Source organism: Phyllopteryx taeniolatus, chromosome 4 (genome assembly GCF_024500385.1).
Source record: "Phyllopteryx taeniolatus isolate TA_2022b chromosome 4, UOR_Ptae_1.2, whole genome shotgun sequence".
NCBI classification, from domain to species: Eukaryota; Metazoa; Chordata; class Actinopteri; order Syngnathiformes; family Syngnathidae; genus Phyllopteryx; species Phyllopteryx taeniolatus.
In genome coordinates, this window is record NC_084505.1 from 11,297,212 (window position 1) to 11,317,583 (window position 20,372).

A 20,372-nucleotide genomic window follows, 5' to 3' on the forward strand; every position below is an offset into this window, starting at 1 on the left:
AGTCTCTCCAACAAAGTTCAAGCTAAGCTCACTGAAGCCTTTGCACCATCAAACATCAATGTGACAGGCAGTAGAGGACCATCATTTCCTCCTAAATAATACACAACACTACTCAGTGGGGCAGTACAGGTAACAGTGACTTGTGTTTACTTACGTTGACACTGCACACGAGTGTGTTTTTGGGATGGGTGTGTGTATACATGTATAGGCAGCTGAGAGAATGTGAGGAACATGTGCATGCCCTGTGCAGGAAACAAGCAGGGTTCAGTCCACCGTTAATAATGTAAAGTGAATGAGATGGTCCCTAACACTGCCTTTGTGGGGCAACATACTGAAAGGAGACAAAACACCCTCCCTGTGCTTCAATGGCTGGGTTTTCATCCACTTAAATTGCACTCCACCTCAGCTCAAAGAGTGTTAGTTTTGAATGAGGGTAACATGTAACTTGCCCCTGAGGCATGTAAACAGCCTGCAATGTCTCAGATAGCCCACATCTATCATCAATGTAACCTGGATTCCATTGTTCGATGCTACTGCCTTAAAGGAAATTATCTATTACAGATTAATAATTGACAAATGAAAACACCATACGTCTGCATTGGAGTACATTACTTCATATACTTAGGTATGCAAGAGTGGCTGTGCAGTCAGCTGTGGCAGTGGACATTATGTTAGATGACAAGGCCACCAATGGCCAGATTGACTAGTTGCTATAACATTAGAACAGACTCAAGTGGAAGTTGGTCTACAGGAGTCACTGACATGAACATACTGTCCATCAACATACAATCTGCAAGTCAGCTATAACTTGTTTTCCCTCAGCTAACTCATATTTACCTAAATCATAGGCTAGGCTACCTAACTAAGCCTTTATTGCATGAACTGATGAAGCCCGCCCGGATGAGAGGCAAAATGTCTTCTCAGACAACCACAACACTCCAGTTGTTATCGATTCAATGCCCTGAGAATGAAATGACCTGGATGAATGAGAATATTCACAGGCATGTTGTAGTTTATGTACTGTATAAAGATCTTGGCGTTTTGGCAGTGCATTAAGGCTCTTCCATAATTCTCACTTTGTGCGTCCGCAGACCGCTGTGGACTTGTGCGAGGACTACAGATGGGCACGTGGTTCCATTCATACAGTTCAGGTTCACGTCGGTATGTGTTCAACGCTTAAGCATTGGTCCACGTGAAAGCGAAAAGAAACAGAGCTCCTGTGTTTGTTTTAATGTTTGGGATAGTTCACCCTTTGAGTTTTTAACCATCTGGCTATCGTTTTATATTCCTTTAATGAATTATAAAGATGGAGGTGCTAGCATATCTCCTGACACAAGCGCGAGGCGAAGAAGGCGTCCATTGATGATGATGTTGTTGGTTGCTCTCCGCATGCGTGGTCGGTGCGCGTTCAGTCGTGCAATCACAAAAAATGGGTTGCACACAGTCGACCGCAGAGGGGTCCGCGTGGACCAGCACATACAGTGGTGGATGACGATAATTACGTCACATGGACCAACGTGTAGCCTGCGGACACCACATATTCATAAATTCACCTATTTGCTGATTTTTGGGGGGAACTTATCCTCTTGTTATCCACAGAATAACTCGCTTATTTTAAAATTTCTCTGAGCAACTTCAGCAGTGGAAGGCGGGCAAGTTCCACCTACAGACAGACTTACTCGCTTCGCTTCCAGCCTCCCACTCACTTATCTAATCATAAATCAAACAGCAGCCACGTTAGATTTGTGATTGACAGTCAGTGGGAGTACGACGGCAGCGCCCATTTTTGCTGCCGCTGCTTTGGCTTACAATAGTTTCGCCAAACTAGGATTAAACACAGCATCAAAACAAGTGGAATAGGTAACAACAGCTCAGCAGAACATTGCTAGACCTATCTATGACTGCCAGTTTGTGTATTTCTCACTGTGTGGATGCAACGTTTTTAGGGTAGTAAACTAAGCTTTAGACGATCAGGATTTTTGGGGCCGATCAGAGAGTTAAAAAAAAAAAAAACGACAACCAATCACCGATCCGAAGACAAGATGGAGCAATGTGTCTATTTAAATGACTTGTTCATTTACTGTATATACTGGTGTACTTAATTGCTCAAAAAATTATATTTACAATAAATAATGCATCTTTGTTCATCTGTTTATGCCAGTGAGGTATAGTGACAGACAGAACAAATGAATGGTCTTCTATTAGATGGCAGGAAGTACATACAGTAATTAACGTATCCACTTTTTGTGACATTTTTGTTTGTTGTTGTGCCGTGAGATCTTTCAAATCGTAAACTATGTGCCTTGGCTCCATAAAGGTTGGAAATTACTGCTCTAGTCAGATCATGTATTCTAATCAGTCAGGTCAAACCAAAATTACATGACAGAAATAATGGGTGCTAAATTACTGTACTTAAATTGCTTCATTGTAATTAAATTACTTCACACACACCAAAACCTTAGAGCATGATTCGACAGAACGTCTGCATTTTCGCTTACAACCGTTAGTGCTAGCACTAGCTTGCTAGGCTACATAACGTTTTGTTGCCTGCTTGCGAGCGGTATCGTATTAAAAGCACATAAAGATACCACAAGCAAGCCTTAAACGAACGTCCTCTCCCGAGCACCGGTGACCACCAACATACGTTTTTCCCCATTTTGTTCTTATAAACACACGGTGCGATCCATTATTGTTGTTGTCATTATGGTAACGAGTGTATCCGGTCACGTTTGAGTTGACAAGATAAAGCCCAGTGATCGTGAAAGACAGGATGCGGTGGTATAGGAATACAAGATTTTATTGCAGTAGTCTGACATAGTGCAATCGTGAAAGACTACATTTGTCTTGTAGTCTGATTCAGCCGGACGTGTTGTCTGTCCTGACATGTTTTTTTTTTTTTATAACTTTATTGGTGGTCAGATATTTACAGTACTATGTCAAAAGACATAGTACTGTAAATATAAACAAGGCTAAAACTAAACTAGCTTTTGGATTCGAATATACTGTACACGACGGCGACGTGGAGTAAATGTCTTTTGTGGAGCCGATCAATGACGACATTGATCGAAATCCGATCAGCATAAAATGCTAATTATCGGCCGATACCGATCAGGCCGATCAGATCGGTGTAAAGTCTATAGTAAACAATGAAGCACTAACCATTGTAGAGCCAGCGGTCTACCAAGCAGCAGACTTTCGTACCAGCACAAGCTCGCCCCAGGAGTGTCGCCACCATCAACGTAACTTCTGCGCTTTGTTTTGTAGTCAAATGCTCAGTGTTTTACACCGGACAGCAATGCTACATTAATTCTTCATTATCATCATCATCAAAATTGTTGACGTGTATGTACAGGTACAGTACATTGTGTATCTGTGTGCTTAGCTGAAAGCACTTTACTGTCCTGTATTTTTAAGGGTACAGCAATATTTGAAGATGTCTGAGCTAAGTGTTTTGTATTCATAGTTTGTGCCAAACTTATGGTTTAAACTAGGGCTGCACAAGTTATCAAATCTTCATCGTGATCGCGATTTTGGCTGGCACAATTAAATCAGCCAGATTGTCGGCGATTTATTACATTTAAAATGCGAGCACTGCTGCATATGAAGCACTTTTCACATCAGCCAGCCACCAAGGGCGACTGTATGGTTAAGGCTTCACTAAGCACCAGCACTGCCGTTTCTCCGCCAACATGCTGAGAAGGCCAATTTCAAAATAAAAGTCAAAAATACCAATGTAGTCATACATGAAGCTTTTATTTTGTAGTTGGTCCTCTCAGCACGTTGGCGAGAAGCGGCGTGTCACGGTAAGACATACTGTCATATTAACAATCTAGCGGCAGTTGTAGCGGCTGCCTCGACTTCAACTTTTTGGCTGGCCTCACCGCAATGAAAAAAACCCTGCGAGTAAATACAGAGGGAAATCACAAGTGTCGAGTTCTTTTCAGTTTGTGACAGTGCACGACTGACCCATAGTCAAGTAGAACAACGGAGACGTACCCGTTTGTGACAATTCACTATATTGACGTAGATTTTCAAATGAAAAGTCGGTGCTTACAGCTTAATGTTATTGCGTTTTATACATTTACTGTATTGGCTTCCGTTAAGTTGCAATTCGTGATTGCACTTTATAAAAGCATATTTATTCAGTTAGCCCTTGGTAAAGTAGAATTTTTGGGGGGTACATTTATTTTTTATTATTATCTATCATTTATTCTTATTTAAAGATTAATTTTGCACTAAAAACTGTTACATATTGGTTGTTGAAAAGCAGTGCAGTAAAAATAGTTTTCCCTAACGAGGAATAATCATGATTAATAATCGTGATTACAATATTGTTCAAAATAATCGTGATTGTTTTGACATGATTTTTTAATTGTGCAGCCCTTCTTTAAACTTTTATTATAGGCAATTATTCACTGATATCTGCTATTCACAGGCAGGCTCAGTGCCTATCACCCGCGAAGGGCAGCGGATAGCTGTATAAAAAAATATTTCTTTACATTTGAGTACTAAGGAAGACTTACGTTCCTAATTTGGGTCCAGTTGAAACATTTTAAGGAACCCTGTAATCTGTTGAATTAATGCTGTTACCTCCAAATGGCAGCGGTTCAACTCTGTAGCTGGGATTCAGAAGCATAACACGAGATTCACAGTAATCAGTAATTGTGCTTGTTGCTCTGAACACCATATCCATACCATTGTTTCAATGTCATGTGCAATAAAGTCCATTTTGTTAAGCACTTGACAAATCGAACGAAAGATGGAAGCTCTAAATTGGGATCAGTACAAATTACCAAGTGTTAAATACAAATGTAAATGTAAAAAAAAAACAATAAGAGCAACACTTATGTTACTTACACTGTGTATTACTCCAAGAGGCACACCATTATTCAAAGTTGAGCCCTGAGGTGGGCACTCTCTTCATCCTTTATATAGCCGCACATTCACGGAGATCAATCTATGTCAGCTTGCTGTCCTATAGCCCTTTATCATCACAAAGACTTTACTTTCCCTTTCATTCTTAATCAGATGGCAACGTGTCTCCAGCTCAACAACACTACAAACCAGATAATGAACTGGCTCCAGGCCATAGACAACTGCAGTATGCTTACTTCTGTTAGCGTGAGGACATTATTTGTGCCCGCACGTGTGTGTGTGCGTGTGCGCATGTGCACGTGAGTGCGTGCGACCACGTGCATGTAGACAGAGACCGAGTGGGTCAATGAGATAAAGCACCCCTGCTATAAACGGTAGGCAAGTGAGGACAGTCTGGTAAGTCCATCACTTTAAGCCTTAACACATTACAGAGAAGGCAGTAATTTAGGGCCAAAAACTTAACGGTGTTTGGGTAAATTGGGTAAAGTCTTTTCTATTATGTTTTTTTGATGATGTACTTGCATTTAACTTTGGAAAATCCTCAGACTCCAACTAAAAACCTTAGCATAAATTAGCTTGTAGACATATGGTGCTCTGGTCAACATGTCATTCATTATCATTTTAGTCATTTAGATGGAGTAGATAACACGCTGCTACATCATATTCTAAATGTGGTAGCACATGTTATAGTTTGAAAAGGTTTACATTGTGACGTTGACTTGACACCTGAGATGATAAAATATGTAGGTATGCATGCATGCATGAATGTATATGTACTGTATGTATGTATGTATGTATGTACAGTATGTACAGTGAGTACAGAAAGTATTCAGACCCCCTTAAATCTTTCACTCTTTTTTAGATTGCAGCAATTTGCTATAATAATTTCAGTTAATTTTTTTCCACATTAATGTACACACAGCACCCCATATTGACATAAAAAACTGAATTGTTTAAATTTTTGCAGCTTTATTAAAAAAGAAAAACTTAAATATCACACAGCCATAAGTATTAAGACCCTTTGATCAGTATTTAGTAGAAGCACCCTTTTGAGCTGATACAGCCATGAGTCTTTTTGGGAATGATGCAACAGGTTTTTCACACCTGGATTTGGGGTTATCTGCCATTCCTCCTTGCAAATCCTCTCCAGTTCTATCAGGTTGGATGGTGAACGTTGGTGGGCAGCAATTTTCAGGTCTTTCCAGAGATGCTCAATTGGGTTTAAGTCAGGGCTCTGGCTGGGCCATTCAAAAACAGTCACGGAGTTGTTCTGAAGCCACTCCTTCGTTATTTTAGCTGTGTTCTTAGGGTCATTGTCTTTTTTGAATGTGAATCTTTGGCCCATTTTGAGGTTCTGAGCACTCTGGAGAAGGTTTTCGTCCAGGATATCCCTGTACTTGGCCTGGCCGCATTCATCTTTTCTTCAATTGCAACCAGTCTCCCTGTCCCTACAGATGAAAAACAACCCACAGCATGCTGCTGCCACCACCATGCTTCACTGTTCTGACTGTATTGGACAGGTGATGAGCGGTGCCTGGTTTTCTCCACACATGCCACTTAGAATTAAGGCCAACAAGTTCTATCTTGGTCTCATCAGAACAGAAAATCTTATTTCTCACCATCTTGGAGTCCTTCAGGTGTTTTTTAGCAAACTCCATGTGGGCTTTCATGTTTCTTGCACTGAGGAGAGGCTTCCGTCGGGCCACTCTGCCATAAAGCCCCGACTGCAGTGATGGTTGACTTTCTAGAACTTTCTCCCATCTCCTCCTGACTGCATCTCTGGAGCTCAGCCACAGTGATCTTTGGGTTCTTCTTTACATCTCTCACCAAGGCTCTTCTCCCCTGAGTGCTCAGTTTGGCCGGACGGCCAGCTCTTGGAAGGGTTTTGGTCGTCCCAAACGTCTTCCATTTTAAGGATTACATTTTAACCTTGGCCAGATCTGTGCCTTGCCACAATTCTGTCATTGAGCTCTTCAGGCAGTTCCTTTGACCTCATGATTCTCATTTGCTTTGACATGCACTGTGAACTGTAGGTCTCATATAGACAGGGGTGTGGCTTTCCTAATCAAGTCCAATCAGTATAATCAAACACAGCTGGACTCCAATGATTGTTTAGAACCATTTTAAGGATGATCAGAAGAAATGGACAGCGCCAAAGTTCAATATACGAGTGTCAGAGCAAAGGGTCTTAATACTTATGGCTGTGTGATCCATCCATCCATCCATTTTCTGAGCCGCTTCTCCTCACTAGGGTCGCGGGTGTGCTGGAGTCTATCCCAGCTATCATCGGGCAGGAGGCGGGGTGCACCCTGAACTGGTTGTGAGCCAATCGCAGGGCACATACAAACAAACAACCATCCGCACTCACATTCACACCTACAGGCAATTTAGATACTTCAATAAACCTAGCATGCATGTTTTTGGGATGAGGGAGGAAACTGGAGTGCCCGGAGAAAACCCACGCAGGCACGGAGAGAACATGCAAACTTCACACAAGCGGGGCCGGGGATTGAACCCCGGTCCTCAGAACTGTGAGGCAGACGCTCTAACCAGTCGTCCACCATGCCGCCTGGCTGTGTGATATTTTTTTTTAATAAATCAACAAAAATTTCAAAAATTACGTTTTTTTCTGTCAAAATGAACTTAAATGATTTTAACTAATGGCTGCAATATAACAAATCTAAGGGGGTCAGAAAACTTTCCGTTCCCACTGTATGTATGTACAGTATGTACATATGCATGTAAGTATTTCACACTGTAAAATGAATGAGATGAAATTAGAACAGTATTACCAAGTTGTAAATTAATTTATGTGATGGTAAGCAAAATTGATACCAAACATACTGTAGATGGAGTGATACAGTTCCCCTCAGGGAGAGAATTATGCAGATGGTAGAAATAAGATAAGAGTAAAAAAGGGGGCATTAGACATTTCTAGAGTACACAAAATACATAAAAGTATAACACGTAAGGTAAATTACATGAAAATCAAGGAAATGGTTCAACACGCTGGCTGGCACTCTCATAATGTCAAAACATGATCACGCTAATGTGTAACACATCACGCGGGGGAACTGCATATTAAAATATATTTGTATTGCTCATCCCCATATCGGTGACTTTAATTTTAGAATATGTTCAAATACATTGTACAACATCATGAGCATTCTTAAACAAATTTCCAGCTCATGAGAAGCGTTATGAGGAGAGCCTCAAACCAATTATGGTCCTGACTGTTGCCATGCAGAAGTAGGCAGCATTCTGTGCTGATGATGAGTAATGTGCAGTTCCTGTTTGTTCCTCGCTCTCACATTAATATGAAAGCAAGTTTCCTTCATCAACAGCGAAAACTGTGACATACCTCTACATGTGTCATGGATGAAAATCAATAAACAAATGGTGACTATGCCGCAACTGCATATTTGACATGAATGAAGATGGTTAAAAATTAGGAGTGGGTGTATTTTTTTTTTTAATTGCACACACCAGACACTTCATTAGGTACACCTGCACAATTAAATGAGACGCAATACAACAACTAATATTTGGATAACATAATTTAGCAACAGAAGAAGGGCAAAATAGGAGACATCACTCAGGATGATACAGCACAGTTGATTGTTGAATAAATAACTGCTGATACATTAAATGTTCCATACCGTTTGACCTCATTAGGGTCACGGGTAAGCTGGAGCCTATCCCAGCTGAGTTTGCCCTAACATGCATGTTCAATTGCCCTAACATGCATGTTCTTGGAATGTGGGAGGAAGTCGGTTTACCCAGAGAAAACTTCCGTAAGCACGGGGAGAACATGCAAACTCCACACAGGATGGCCGGGGCCAAGATTTGAACCCTTCACCTACTTCGAGCCAGCCTTGCTAATCACTTGTCCAGTGTGCTGCTTACTGTTGACACATGCCGATCAAAATTATACATTATTATAATTATGGTTGCGCAGAATGATTGTTGCTGCATGAATGTCTTGTATTGGTTCTCATTGGTTTAGGGAGGTGTAACTAATGTGGTGGTTAAGGAATTGTTAAAAGGGCTCAAGGTGTTGATTTTGGGGTCAGTTCAAACATAGTCATGTAGACAGAATAGTTTACACCTCAGGGCAATACCTTCGACCACCACCTCCTATTGAGCGCCCTGTTTTAGGCCAAAACTACCATGTTAACTATTAAAACAATTCCAGGTGACTCCTAATCACAAAACAATAACGAACTGTTTTCGTTTAAGAGTGGTAACTTTTACCACGATCCCTAGCCTCAGCCCCGCAGTCAGATGGTGAAAAGCCAGCAGAGAGGAGATCCCCCTCCTCCCCTCACAAGCACACAACAATGATGAGGATGGACGTCAAGTACGTTTCTAAATAAACACAAAACAAGAGTTTTCCCCGGACTGTCACAAACACGGGGGTTCTCTTACCTGTTATGGTTACTGCTGAATTTCTTATTTCGGAATTTCCTTTGCCTCTGGTAGTTTGTGTCCTGATTTGAAGGAAACGTCGAAGCATATCCGTGCTCACACTCTGTTGGAAGAAGAAACTATTTGGTTAGCATTTAGCCATGAGCGAATTTCAACAACTCTCCTCAACGATCCCTCAGATCATATGAATGTAAACATGCTGCAGGTAAATCCTGTCCAGCACTCTTTTCCTGGCAACACTTCAATACGTTCCTGTTGACAATGTCATACGGTGAAATTACCTCTTTCTCTCCTTTCCAGATATTCCGCGGCTTCCAATAGTCGCTGGATATTCATTAGCTGAACAGCCGTCATTCTCTCCTGAGCCTGGCTGTCGTTCACTTTATCGCTAGCTATCGCGTTTAACATTGACAGCAGCAATTAGACGATATAAAACACGCGGAAGTGCTTCGTTACCTGTACAATAAATAAAATATATATGTATATTTTAACAAACGTCGTTTAGCTTCTTATTCGGGGTTTTGTAAGAGGACAAATGGTGTTTTCAATGTTGACGAGCTAGCAAGCTACCACCAATCCTTTGCCAGGTTGATTTAAAAAAAAAGTCAAAACCAGAGTATGAAAATAGGGAAAAAATGTTCATACATATGACTGTAATTTGCTACAAAATATATGTTTTTAAATATCCCCGAAGGAGACGTGAGCCAGCAAGTGCCTGCTGTTGCTCGCTTCCTCTCCTCTCCCGTTTGTTTTCCATTGCACAGCTCGGAGGCGGGCACGTTAAAGAGGAGGGTCCCGAATCAACGAGAGGCATTCTGGGAAATGATGTCTTTTTTGCAGTATGGCCGTACTACTGTCAAACGTGCAAGATTTACGATTTCATACGTGTTCGTCCGTCTTCACAAGATCATGTTAACGAAAAGATCGATAAGTTACTAGTGTATATTAACCAGGGGAGACAGGTGAATATAACTGTAAAGCTACTTCAAATATCATTATATGTAGTGTTAAAACTGCCATAAAGTGATGATGTGCTAATGTGCTCGTGTATGCTTTAAAAGAACAGTCTAATGAATCAAAGACACTAGAATATTCAATTTAATTTCAGATAACAATAATGCAAACCAGCGCAAACTTTGTTAGAATATATACAGCAATAAATACATTTCCTGATAAATTTATTTAATATGTTTGATTATTTAACTATAAATGCCACTATATAGGCCACAAATAAACACAGTTGATATTATAAATCTACAGTGACATTAACAGTACAGATATCGCTCTGCTCACAAAGCCTACAAGTCCCCTGAGACACCACGAAATAGGGGCGCGGTTAACAGTCAAAGCCAGGCCCAGCAACACATGACGTAGGTACTGAGGGCGTCTCTGATTGGCACATATCTCGAGGGCTGAGCTCGTCTCTCACCAATAAGAGAGCGACTTTGCGCCATGTGGAACCGAGCGGGACACGCCTACAAATAATCAGGAAGCAAACACTCGAGACAAGTGGAGAAATACGGGAACTGTTGAAGCGAATTTTCCGGTCATTCAACTCAACGTTGCCTTTTCTAACTCACACGCGCCTGTTTTTCCCGTTTCTGTACAAAAACATCAGAACAAGCGGTCGCATATAGAATTACATCTCAAAGATATTCGTGGGAACGTCAATAATACGCAATGAAATAACAACAACATAATGTTTTTGTTTTTTTTGTAAATGCACCTTTTCCGGCTCACATTGTCCTACACGTTTTCTCTTGCGAGTTGGAAGGCTTTTTATGACAGTCGGCGGAGGCGCAATGACATCATCCTAGAAGTGAGTTGCAGCGAGGGCGCTGCAATGTGGTCAGATGTTGAGTGGGAGCCAGCATGCTCATCCAATCAATATGTCACATTTTGCTATTTTGAACTGTACGCGGATCAATGACAGATCCCTCCCTGCGCGGAGACGTGCATACGCACTCCACTGCACTTTGGATCGCGTGCATATTATGCAGATAAAAGATCCCCGTTATAACGACGACGTAACCTATTTTTAATTGCGGTGAAAAATCACTCTTGAGAGCGCGCTGGTGACCAAGCGTAGACTCACAGTCGACACGGTACTTAGTTGTATCAACTCAGTTCTTTGTTGTCTGACTATGCCCCTCACAATGAAGTGTGTTCGTCAAATGCATAACGGCACCGCGCAGCAAAACATCAACTCACTTCCGTCCTTCCTCTCGGCGCTCTCGAGAAAGCGAGCAGCCTCCAGCAACACTTGCACATTTTTCAGAAAAGTGTTGATCTGCTCCATGTGGGAGTCTTTGGAGTTGAAGACTTCGTTGAAAGGATAACTAGACATCTCCAAGTCTTGCTGATCCAACACAGACGCATCGGAATCAAAGAGGAATTCCTCGCTCTTCAAACTTCTTCTTTGACTCTCACTTTTGGCCATTTTTATCCCCCTGCGGGTTTGCGTGGCTTCTCAGAGGAAACTGTGAGACTTGTGCCAGTCGAAGCTGTTCGTGTCAGATGGATCCTCTTGTCTTTTTTCTTTTTTCTATTTTTTTTTTATGAGTGCGGGCTGTCTAATGTGGAGCAGCAGCCAATGTCAGTGGATGCTGGTCCATAGGGAAACTTCAGCCCGCCCCCTCCAGTCGAGGAGCTCTGCGCGGTCCCTGTGCCGAAGCTTCATTTTTTATTTTTTTTTTAAACTTAGTAGGTTCACCTGCACACTCTCATAACGGCCAATAGGACGTTTTACCATGTCACACGCACTTCCTGGTGGCAAAAGCCACAAGCCCTCTTAACATTGAACAGTCGACTAGATATGTGTTGCAGGTATCTGTAATTCCGTTTTGTCTTGACAAAACAACATTTCAGACTACTACTACTTTCTTCCTATTCACAATGGGTTTCTTTTGAATATTTACAATGTCATTTCGTCTGGGACAGGGATGTCAAAAATACGGCCCGCTGGCCAAAACCGGCCCGCGAGGAGGTACAATACAGCCCACAGAATGAATTTGAAAGTGAAAAAATACAAAAGACATTGGGATGGTGGGGACTAAGGATAATTTTGAGAATTATTATGCTCTTGTAAAAAAGTGAATGGTAATAATTGCTATTGGTCTACATAAGTTGATAAAATTTTAAAGCACAATAATATACAGTCCCCGCCAAACTTATTGGAACGGCAAGGTCAATTTCTTTGTCTTTGTTGTACACTGAAGACATTTGGGTTTGGCAAAAGATGAATATGAAACAAAAGTTCAGAATTCCAGCTTTGATTTCATGGTATTTCTCGATGTGTTAAACCACTCAGGACAGAGCCCTTTTTGTTTGAAGCCACCCACTTTCAAAGTGACCAAAAGTATTGGAACATACATGAAATTGAAATCAATAACATTTAATATTTGGTGGCATAACCCTTACTTGCAATAACTGCATCAAAACATGTGACCCATTGACTTCACCAGACTTCCATTTTCATTTTAAATGCTTTTCCAGTCCTTTGCTGCAGCCTCTTTCAGTTCTTGTTTGTTTCTGGGGGTTTCTCCCTTCAGTCTCCTCTCCAGGAGGTAAAATGCATAGTCTATTGGGTTAAGGTCTGGTTATTGACTTGGCCAGTCTAAGACCTTCCACTTTTCACTGGCAATTTAAAGAAAAATGCATCCAAACTATATATATTGGGAGAAGCTTCATCATGCAACAAGACAATGACCCAAAACACACTGCCGATACAACAAAGGACTTCATCAGGGGGGAAAAGTGGAAGTCCATCACCAGACCTTAACCCAATTTAGCATGTATTTTACCTCCTGAAGAGGAGACTGAAGGGAAAAAGCCCCAGAAACAAACAAGAACTGAAAGATGCTGCAGTAAATGCCTGGAAAAGCATTTCAAATGAAGAATACAACAGTCCGGAGAAGTCAATGTGTTGCAGGCTTGATGCAGTTATTGCAAGTAAAGGTAATGCTACCAAATATTTAATGTTATTTACTTTAAGTTAATTTAATCATTTCTGTTCCAATACTGCGGCACGGTGACGACTGGTTAGAGCGTCAGCATCACAGTTCTGAGGACCCTGGTTCAATCCCCTGTGTGGAGTTTGCATGTTCTCCCCGTGCCTGCGTGGGTTTTCTCCGGGCACTCCGGTTTCCTCCCACATCCCAAAAACATGCATGAATTGGAGACTCTAAATTGCCCGTAGGTGTGAATGTGAGTGCGAATGGTTGTTTGTTTGTATGTGCCCTGCGATTGGCTGGCAACCAGTTCAGGGTGTACCCCGCCTCCTGCCGATGATAGCTGGGATAGGCTCCAGCACGCCCGCGACCCTAGTGAGGAGAAGTGGCTCAGAAAATGGATGGATGGATGTTCCAATACTTTTGCTCACTTGAAAAGTGGGTGGCCTCAAACAAAAGGTGCTCTATCCTGAGTTGCTGAACACATCAAGATGTAAATATCATAAAATGAAAGCTGGAATTCTGAACTTTTGTTTCATATTCATCTGTTGATCTGAAACCCAAATGTCTTCTGTATACAACAAAAATAAAGGAATTGACCTTGCCGTTCCAATACTTTTGGAGGGGACTGTATTTTCCTGTTCCAAATACCTGTGAGTTTTGTTCCTTAAAATACAATTACTGTGATCAGTTGTTATGCACACATTATAGATGACACACTGAAGCAAAATATTAAAGAAATCTGACGTTGCTTTGTAAAATGATTAAATAAACATTAAATATAAAGAAGCGGCACGGTGGCCGACTGGTTAGAGCGTCAGCCTCACAGTTCTGAGGACCCGGGTTCAATCCCTGGCCCCGCCTGTGTGGAGTTTGCATGTTCTCCCCGTGCCTGCGTGGGTTTTCTCCGGGCACTCCGGTTTCCTCCCACATCCCAAAAACATGCATGAATTGGAGACTCTAAATTGCCCGTAGGCATGACTGTGAGTGCGAATGGTTGTTTGTTCCTATGTTCCCTGCAATTGGCTGGCAACCAGTTCAGGGTTAATTCAGCTGCAGATTTCAGCTAAGTGAATTAAAGATATCCGTGGCAGAATTGTAGACATCTGTGGCTCCAGTTTGAGATAGCTACAATTTGATCCTGACTAGTCATAATTCCACCCACCCATCGATCCATTCTCTGTACCGCTTATGTATCCTCACTCGGGTTGCGGGGGCGCTGGAGCCTATCCGAGCTGACTTCGCTCACCAGCCAATCAATTGCTTGGGACACATAGACAACAACCATTCACACTCACATTCACACCTTCGGACAATTTCGAGCTGGTCCGTGAGATATGTAGATATATTTCCATGAACCGGTCTGTGGCAGAAAAAAGGATGGGGAACACTGATTTGGAGTCTTTAATTAACCTACCATGCATGTTCTTGGGATGTGGGAGGAAACCGGAATACCTGGAGAAAACCCATGCAGCCACCAGGAGAACATGCAAACACCACACAGGAAGGCCGGCGAGGGACAGTTACTGATATGGGGGATATTGGCAGCCACCCAGGGCGGCATTCTGTTGGGGGCGCCACCCCACTGTTGACAATCAGCGAAGGCCTCACAATCGACGGGCGTTGCACAGGGCGCACGCATAGACTTTGGACAGTTGTTTTGCTGGCAGGAAACCTCAGTCTGCACCCCACACCCCACACAGTGCTGCCAGTAAATAGATAACTAGATAATTGTAACTGAAATTATAACTCGTCAGAATAAAATTGTAGTGCGGTCAAATAAGAGTTAACGATATCTGTAGTATAGAATCACCATATCTACACTTCAGTTGCAGATTTCTGTAACTCAATAGTAGGGGGCTCGTGGGGCGATGGGTGGGGTGGGGTCGTTGGCTGGGGGGGTGGCATTGGGTCCCTGCGGCCCCCGCTGGGTGGCCGGTTATCGGGGCGCCTCGGTGGGGCCGGCGGACCGCCTTGGGTTTCTCGGTGTGGGAAGTGTCCCATTGGGCTGCTCTCGGATGGACCCCTGGACCTGATCCCGCCCCTCGATTGATTGGGTGGGGTCCTCAGCCGCCGCGGTGCGGCCACAGCAATTACAGGACACTTCTGTCAGTCTTTGTGCATGTAAAACGGTGTCAATTCACTCGACTGTATCCACAGGCACACACCCCAAGGACTCTTTCACTGGGTGTGGGGTCACGCACTTAGTGCAACAAATAACTCATGAATATGCAAATCGCTTGTGTATCCCCTCACTTATACTCTCGTCCTGTAGACTTTTATAATTTACATAATTAATGCCACCACACTTCAGTTATACAGCTGGGTTCACGACCCTTGTCCTGCATGCTTCTTCTCCTGTCCTTGTCCTGTTCTATCTTGTCCTGTCCTTCCCTCACAGGGTGTAGCACTACAGCACCGTGCAACACTCATATTTAATGTTTCATTGTTGTAGATAATGTAATGATTTACTTCTCTCATCCTGTTTACAATTAGTGCTTTGTCTTTTGTCTTGGTTTCTCTCTCCCTTCTAGAAACTTTGTTCTGTTCGACTGATCAAGTCTGATTCTCAATAAACCACAATTGTAATACCACAGCGGAAGCTTAAAAACTCCACTGTGACACAGTAAATCTGTTTTGGCATAAAACGGATACAGATTTTCCATTCTGCTTGACCTCACAGCCGAACAGGACAAAAAAAAAAAAACACACACAAATAACAGTTAGCGATATCTGCAACTGTAGTATATAATCACCATATCTACACTTCTGTTGCAGATTTCTGTAACTCATGGGTAGGGAGCTCGTGGACCGTCAGACTGGTGTTGAGTCAGTCCATTACGCTTCAGCCTTACTCTATGTGTTGCACGTAGATCCACACAAGACACTTCAGGCAAAGTTAACTGTTTATTATGTTTGCTAGCCCATGAGCTAATGAGCCAGTGAGCTAACAAGCTTGCTAGACAGGCGGTGGAGTCGTCTAACATGTCACCACCTCGCTCAGTGTTGTGTGTCGTTCCCCACATAACAGAGACACTTCATGGTAAGTCAACTGTTTATTAAACTCAGCGGCACACGGTATACAGCCTATAGCTGATTAGAGACATTTGAGCACATACGACATGAAATGATTTGATTGACAGGTGAAAATTGAGTGGTGTGTGTTTTGAGCGCATTCAGCGGACACACCCACAGTGTCCGACAGCCTGGACGAGGGATCTATTATTCATGATTTTGGAGCCTCATTTTATATACTTGGCAATTTTTATATTAATTTAAATTTGGCCGGGTTGTTAATAATACTCCTCTCTGTGTTGTGTTGAATTCATAAGACATTTTATCTTAACTTTACAGGGCCTTTAAAGCCCACCAAGTCGTCGCGGCATGGAAAGGGATCTTTAAACTCACACATGTGACTGTACCCACTGTCCAAACTCTCAAACTAACTTGAAAGAGTTTAGCATGTCACTTGTTTACCTAAAACCTCAACTTTGACATAATATGTTGCCTCCCATTGACTTAGAGTTGCATCTTCTATACAGTATTTCTTAATCTTTAAATTAAGTTTTTCGTTAAATTTGAAAAATTGTCCACTCATCCAATATTTATAGCACTTGTCCTCATTAGGGCCACATGTGAACTGGAGCCTATCACAACTGACTTTGGGTGAGAGGTTGAGTTGCCTACATCGTGGACTGGTCGCGAGCCAATCACGTTGTTCAGATATTTTACAATCAATAAAAAATCTGAGTTTATCACCCAACATGTGGTTACGAAGCATAAAATCTCAGGTCATATTCGCATGGTTTACTTTAGTTGACTGGTTGTACATAATTTGTCCAACAATTAAATATCGGTTATAGCCAGGGGTAGGTAGGAACGCGTTACATTTACTCCGTTACATTTACTCAAATAACATTTTGGATAAATTAAACTTGTCAGAGTAGTTTTAATGAAGCATACTTTTTACTTTTACACGAGCATTTATGTTAAGAAGAAACTGTACTTTTACTTCGTTACAATAAGCTACATGCCGCTCGCTACATTCATTTATCAATAATTGCGTGCGGAATCTATTTTTGGACTTTTGTTTTCGACTTCCACATGGGGCACCGTTGCTCCAATCCACCGTGATTACCACAGTGATGTTTGACTCAAGTTCACCAATCATACGACACAAGTCACATGTCCGGACACAAAGTGTTCTACAAGGCTTCGCGGGCCAATCAGAGTGAGTCGTGACAGCCATGCGCAACTCATGTTTACATTACAGACTACGAAAAACAACAGCTTTAAAATGCAGCGTCGTTTTGTCACTGCCCAAACTTGGACATTTCAGCCCACTTGTAACTTGAGAAAACACCTTGCGGTAAGTTGTAGATGTTTTTTCCGTTGTTTTGGCTGTGCATATTGCAACATTAGTACTATTTTATGGTCGCAAGTAACTGTTAAACATGCATCTTCTCTGGTACATTCTGTGCTCTCTCTCGCTCTGTCTTTCTCTCTCTCTCTCACGCACACACACACTTTATCAGTATGTCTGGTCAGCAAACAGCTTCTTCATTCTTTTTAGTGGATACAGCAAATAATGTTTCTGTAAGGCCCTATGCATGTGTTTTTGTTGTTATTTTCCACTTAAAAATTAAAATGGTGCCAGGTGTGTGCGGACTCCCATTGAACATAAATACATCTGTTACTTCTGAACACAGCCACATGCCAGTTTGAGTACATCCTTGTGCAACCAGATTTATTTTTATTTATTTTATTTAAAGTTTATTTAACCAGGTAAAAGATCAGTTAAAACAGAACATCTCCTTTCCAATGGTGACCTGGCTAAGAAGGCAGCAAGTTAAACGTCAAGTCCAGGTCATTCAACATTCAAGTTTATTTCAGTTGTTTATTTTCACCTCCCCTCTCCAAAAAATACAACATTAAATCAATTGAGTTGTACAAATTATAGGTCACACGGTCACATGGTGGAAAAAGTTTGAAAAAGATTTATCTTGGTCAAAATTCTTTTACAACACAAAAACCTGGCATTTGAACAGGGTTGTTTAGACTTTTTATCTCTTCTGCAGCATTCGTCCTGTTTTTGTAAACTCCCTACAGTATTGTACTGTTTAACAAGTAGAAACAATATAGTATAAAACAATTTCTTGGAGCTGAATTTACCTAAATTTGTTATTTTACAAATATTTTATTTTATAAAGATGTTATTTATTATGTTTTAGTGATATTGTGCAGCAATATCTGAATTTGCACATTCATATTGTATTTAGTTATTTTTATTTTATTTGACATTCATTCTCTAAAAGAATAAATCAGTTGTTACTCACTAGTTACTCAGTACTTAAGTAGTTTTTTCACTGAGTACTTACGACTCAAGTAATTATTTGGAGGACTACTTTTTATTTTTACTTGTGTCATATTATTATAAAGTAACAGTACATTTACCTGAGCACAATATTTGGCTACTCTAACCACGTCTTTTTACTGTTTTACATGTCTGTAATGCCTTTCATAGTTGCTACTATAATTGCAGTGATAATAATAACCACAGTATGCAAGGTTGTGCAAGTTTCTTCAATAAATCCTTGTTTTTTAGATCTTTGTAATAGCAACCTGATGTTATTTTATACAATAAATTACTGGACAAAATACTGTCTGCTGCGACCAACTCACTAGTCCATGCTATAAACATGCCATAGATCAAGCTGTATGTGACAGGGATCATGAGTCCAGTTACTGGTCAAGTCCTGAGCCTGGATACTGTACCACTCTCAGTAGACTTTTAACTGAGCCATTTTTATACTGTAGCTAAGTCCATTTTCAACCAGAACGTGTCAAGGCAGGCCTTTGTGCCTTGCTCTCACCCCCCGCTTTGGCACTTCAAAGCGCCAGAAGCAGACCATGCTCGTTTGATGTGAAGTTCACACAGACAGAAACATTTAAGTGCAACACACAGGGGAATCTTTGAAGGTCCCTGCTCCACCTTTTTGTAAGGCCTGGCTGTCGAGACGGAAGCCCGTTTGAGCATTCCCGCTTTGGAACAGATAGTAATGGTGTCATTTTGGCCAACATGGTTCCACCCCCCTTTGAAAAGGGGTGTCAAAGTGAAAGTTTTTGGAAATGACACATTTCCATCTAAATGCTGAAAATGATTGCACTTGAGTGGTAAGCATTCAGTGTAGCCATGTAAGAGGACTTCCCAACCAAAACAACAATGGTAGACCACAATGCTAACTCCATATAGTAGCACATGAAATGTTTCCCCTGTGAAATCTACATGTTAAGTAACACAACTACAGTCAGAAGAAGAGATTTACTTACATAAGTTAAACAGAGGACGGGTATTTAAAAGCTTTTGTATAAGCACAGGACAAGCAGTTGGTGCACATTTGTATGTTTTTTTAAAAAGAGGTATAACAAACTACCACTACAAGTTAAAAGTTTGAACAGAGATTCTCCTTCAGTAGCACTAGAAAGTGTTGCCCCACCTCATATACATATCACAGCATCCATTTTAATTGTTTTTGCAAGTTGTTTTGACACTGTTGAAGTGTGTATGTGAAACATTTTGAACACGTTTCCTGTTTACCTCTTTGTGGTTGTTGTTATGTAATCTCGTTATTGATACTTTTCCACTGACAAAATCAGGTACTTCTCGGTCCCATTTATATTACATGACCAGCTGCCATTTTAAGCGTACCGAGCAACCAAATAGGTGATGTGAACAATTGCTGGTTGCTCATTGATCACGCAGTCATCGCAGTGTCATTGTAACTTTTGAGGATACATGGCTATATATACCAAAAAGAATCACACATGCTAATGTTAGTTTTCCATGGCTTTGCATCTTATCTCTGGACAATGCAGTATTAATACTCCACAGTCTCCACTTTCTTGTTTTGGTCTGTTTGCTTGCTTCCCACAGTTTCACTTCAAATAAAATTAATTAACATTTTTTTATGGGGGGGGGGTTAGTTTGGCACATTCCTCCCCTAGATAGAATATGCCCACAACTCCCTCACCAGCTCCGCCACCGGTATGTCCCCGTTCATGGCCTATTACGGTTTCCAACCTCTGTTATTTTGGGAACAGGAGCATGCGGTGGCGGTT

At 41.5% G+C, this 20,372-nt stretch overlaps 1 protein-coding gene across 2 annotated transcripts in view; it reads right to left on the reverse strand.

The window, feature by feature from the left end:
• The window catches only part of mxi1 (max interactor 1, dimerization protein), a 48,803-nt gene extending 36,922 nt beyond the window's left edge, over positions 1 to 11,881 (reverse strand). The window contains exons 1-2 of one of the 2 annotated variants that reach the window (XM_061769420.1): positions 11,515 to 11,881; positions 9,304 to 9,406 (exon numbers count right to left, since the gene is read on the reverse strand). In XM_061769420.1, coding sequence (XP_061625404.1) covers positions 9,304 to 9,406; positions 11,515 to 11,743 — 332 coding nt within the window. In that variant the 5' untranslated portion in view covers positions 11,744 to 11,881. Of the gene's footprint in view, positions 1 to 9,303; positions 9,407 to 9,584; positions 10,067 to 11,514 lie in introns of those variants that run through there. The other variant, XM_061769421.1, reaches the window with a different exon arrangement.
• Positions 11,882 to 20,372: the final 8,491 nt, after the last annotated feature.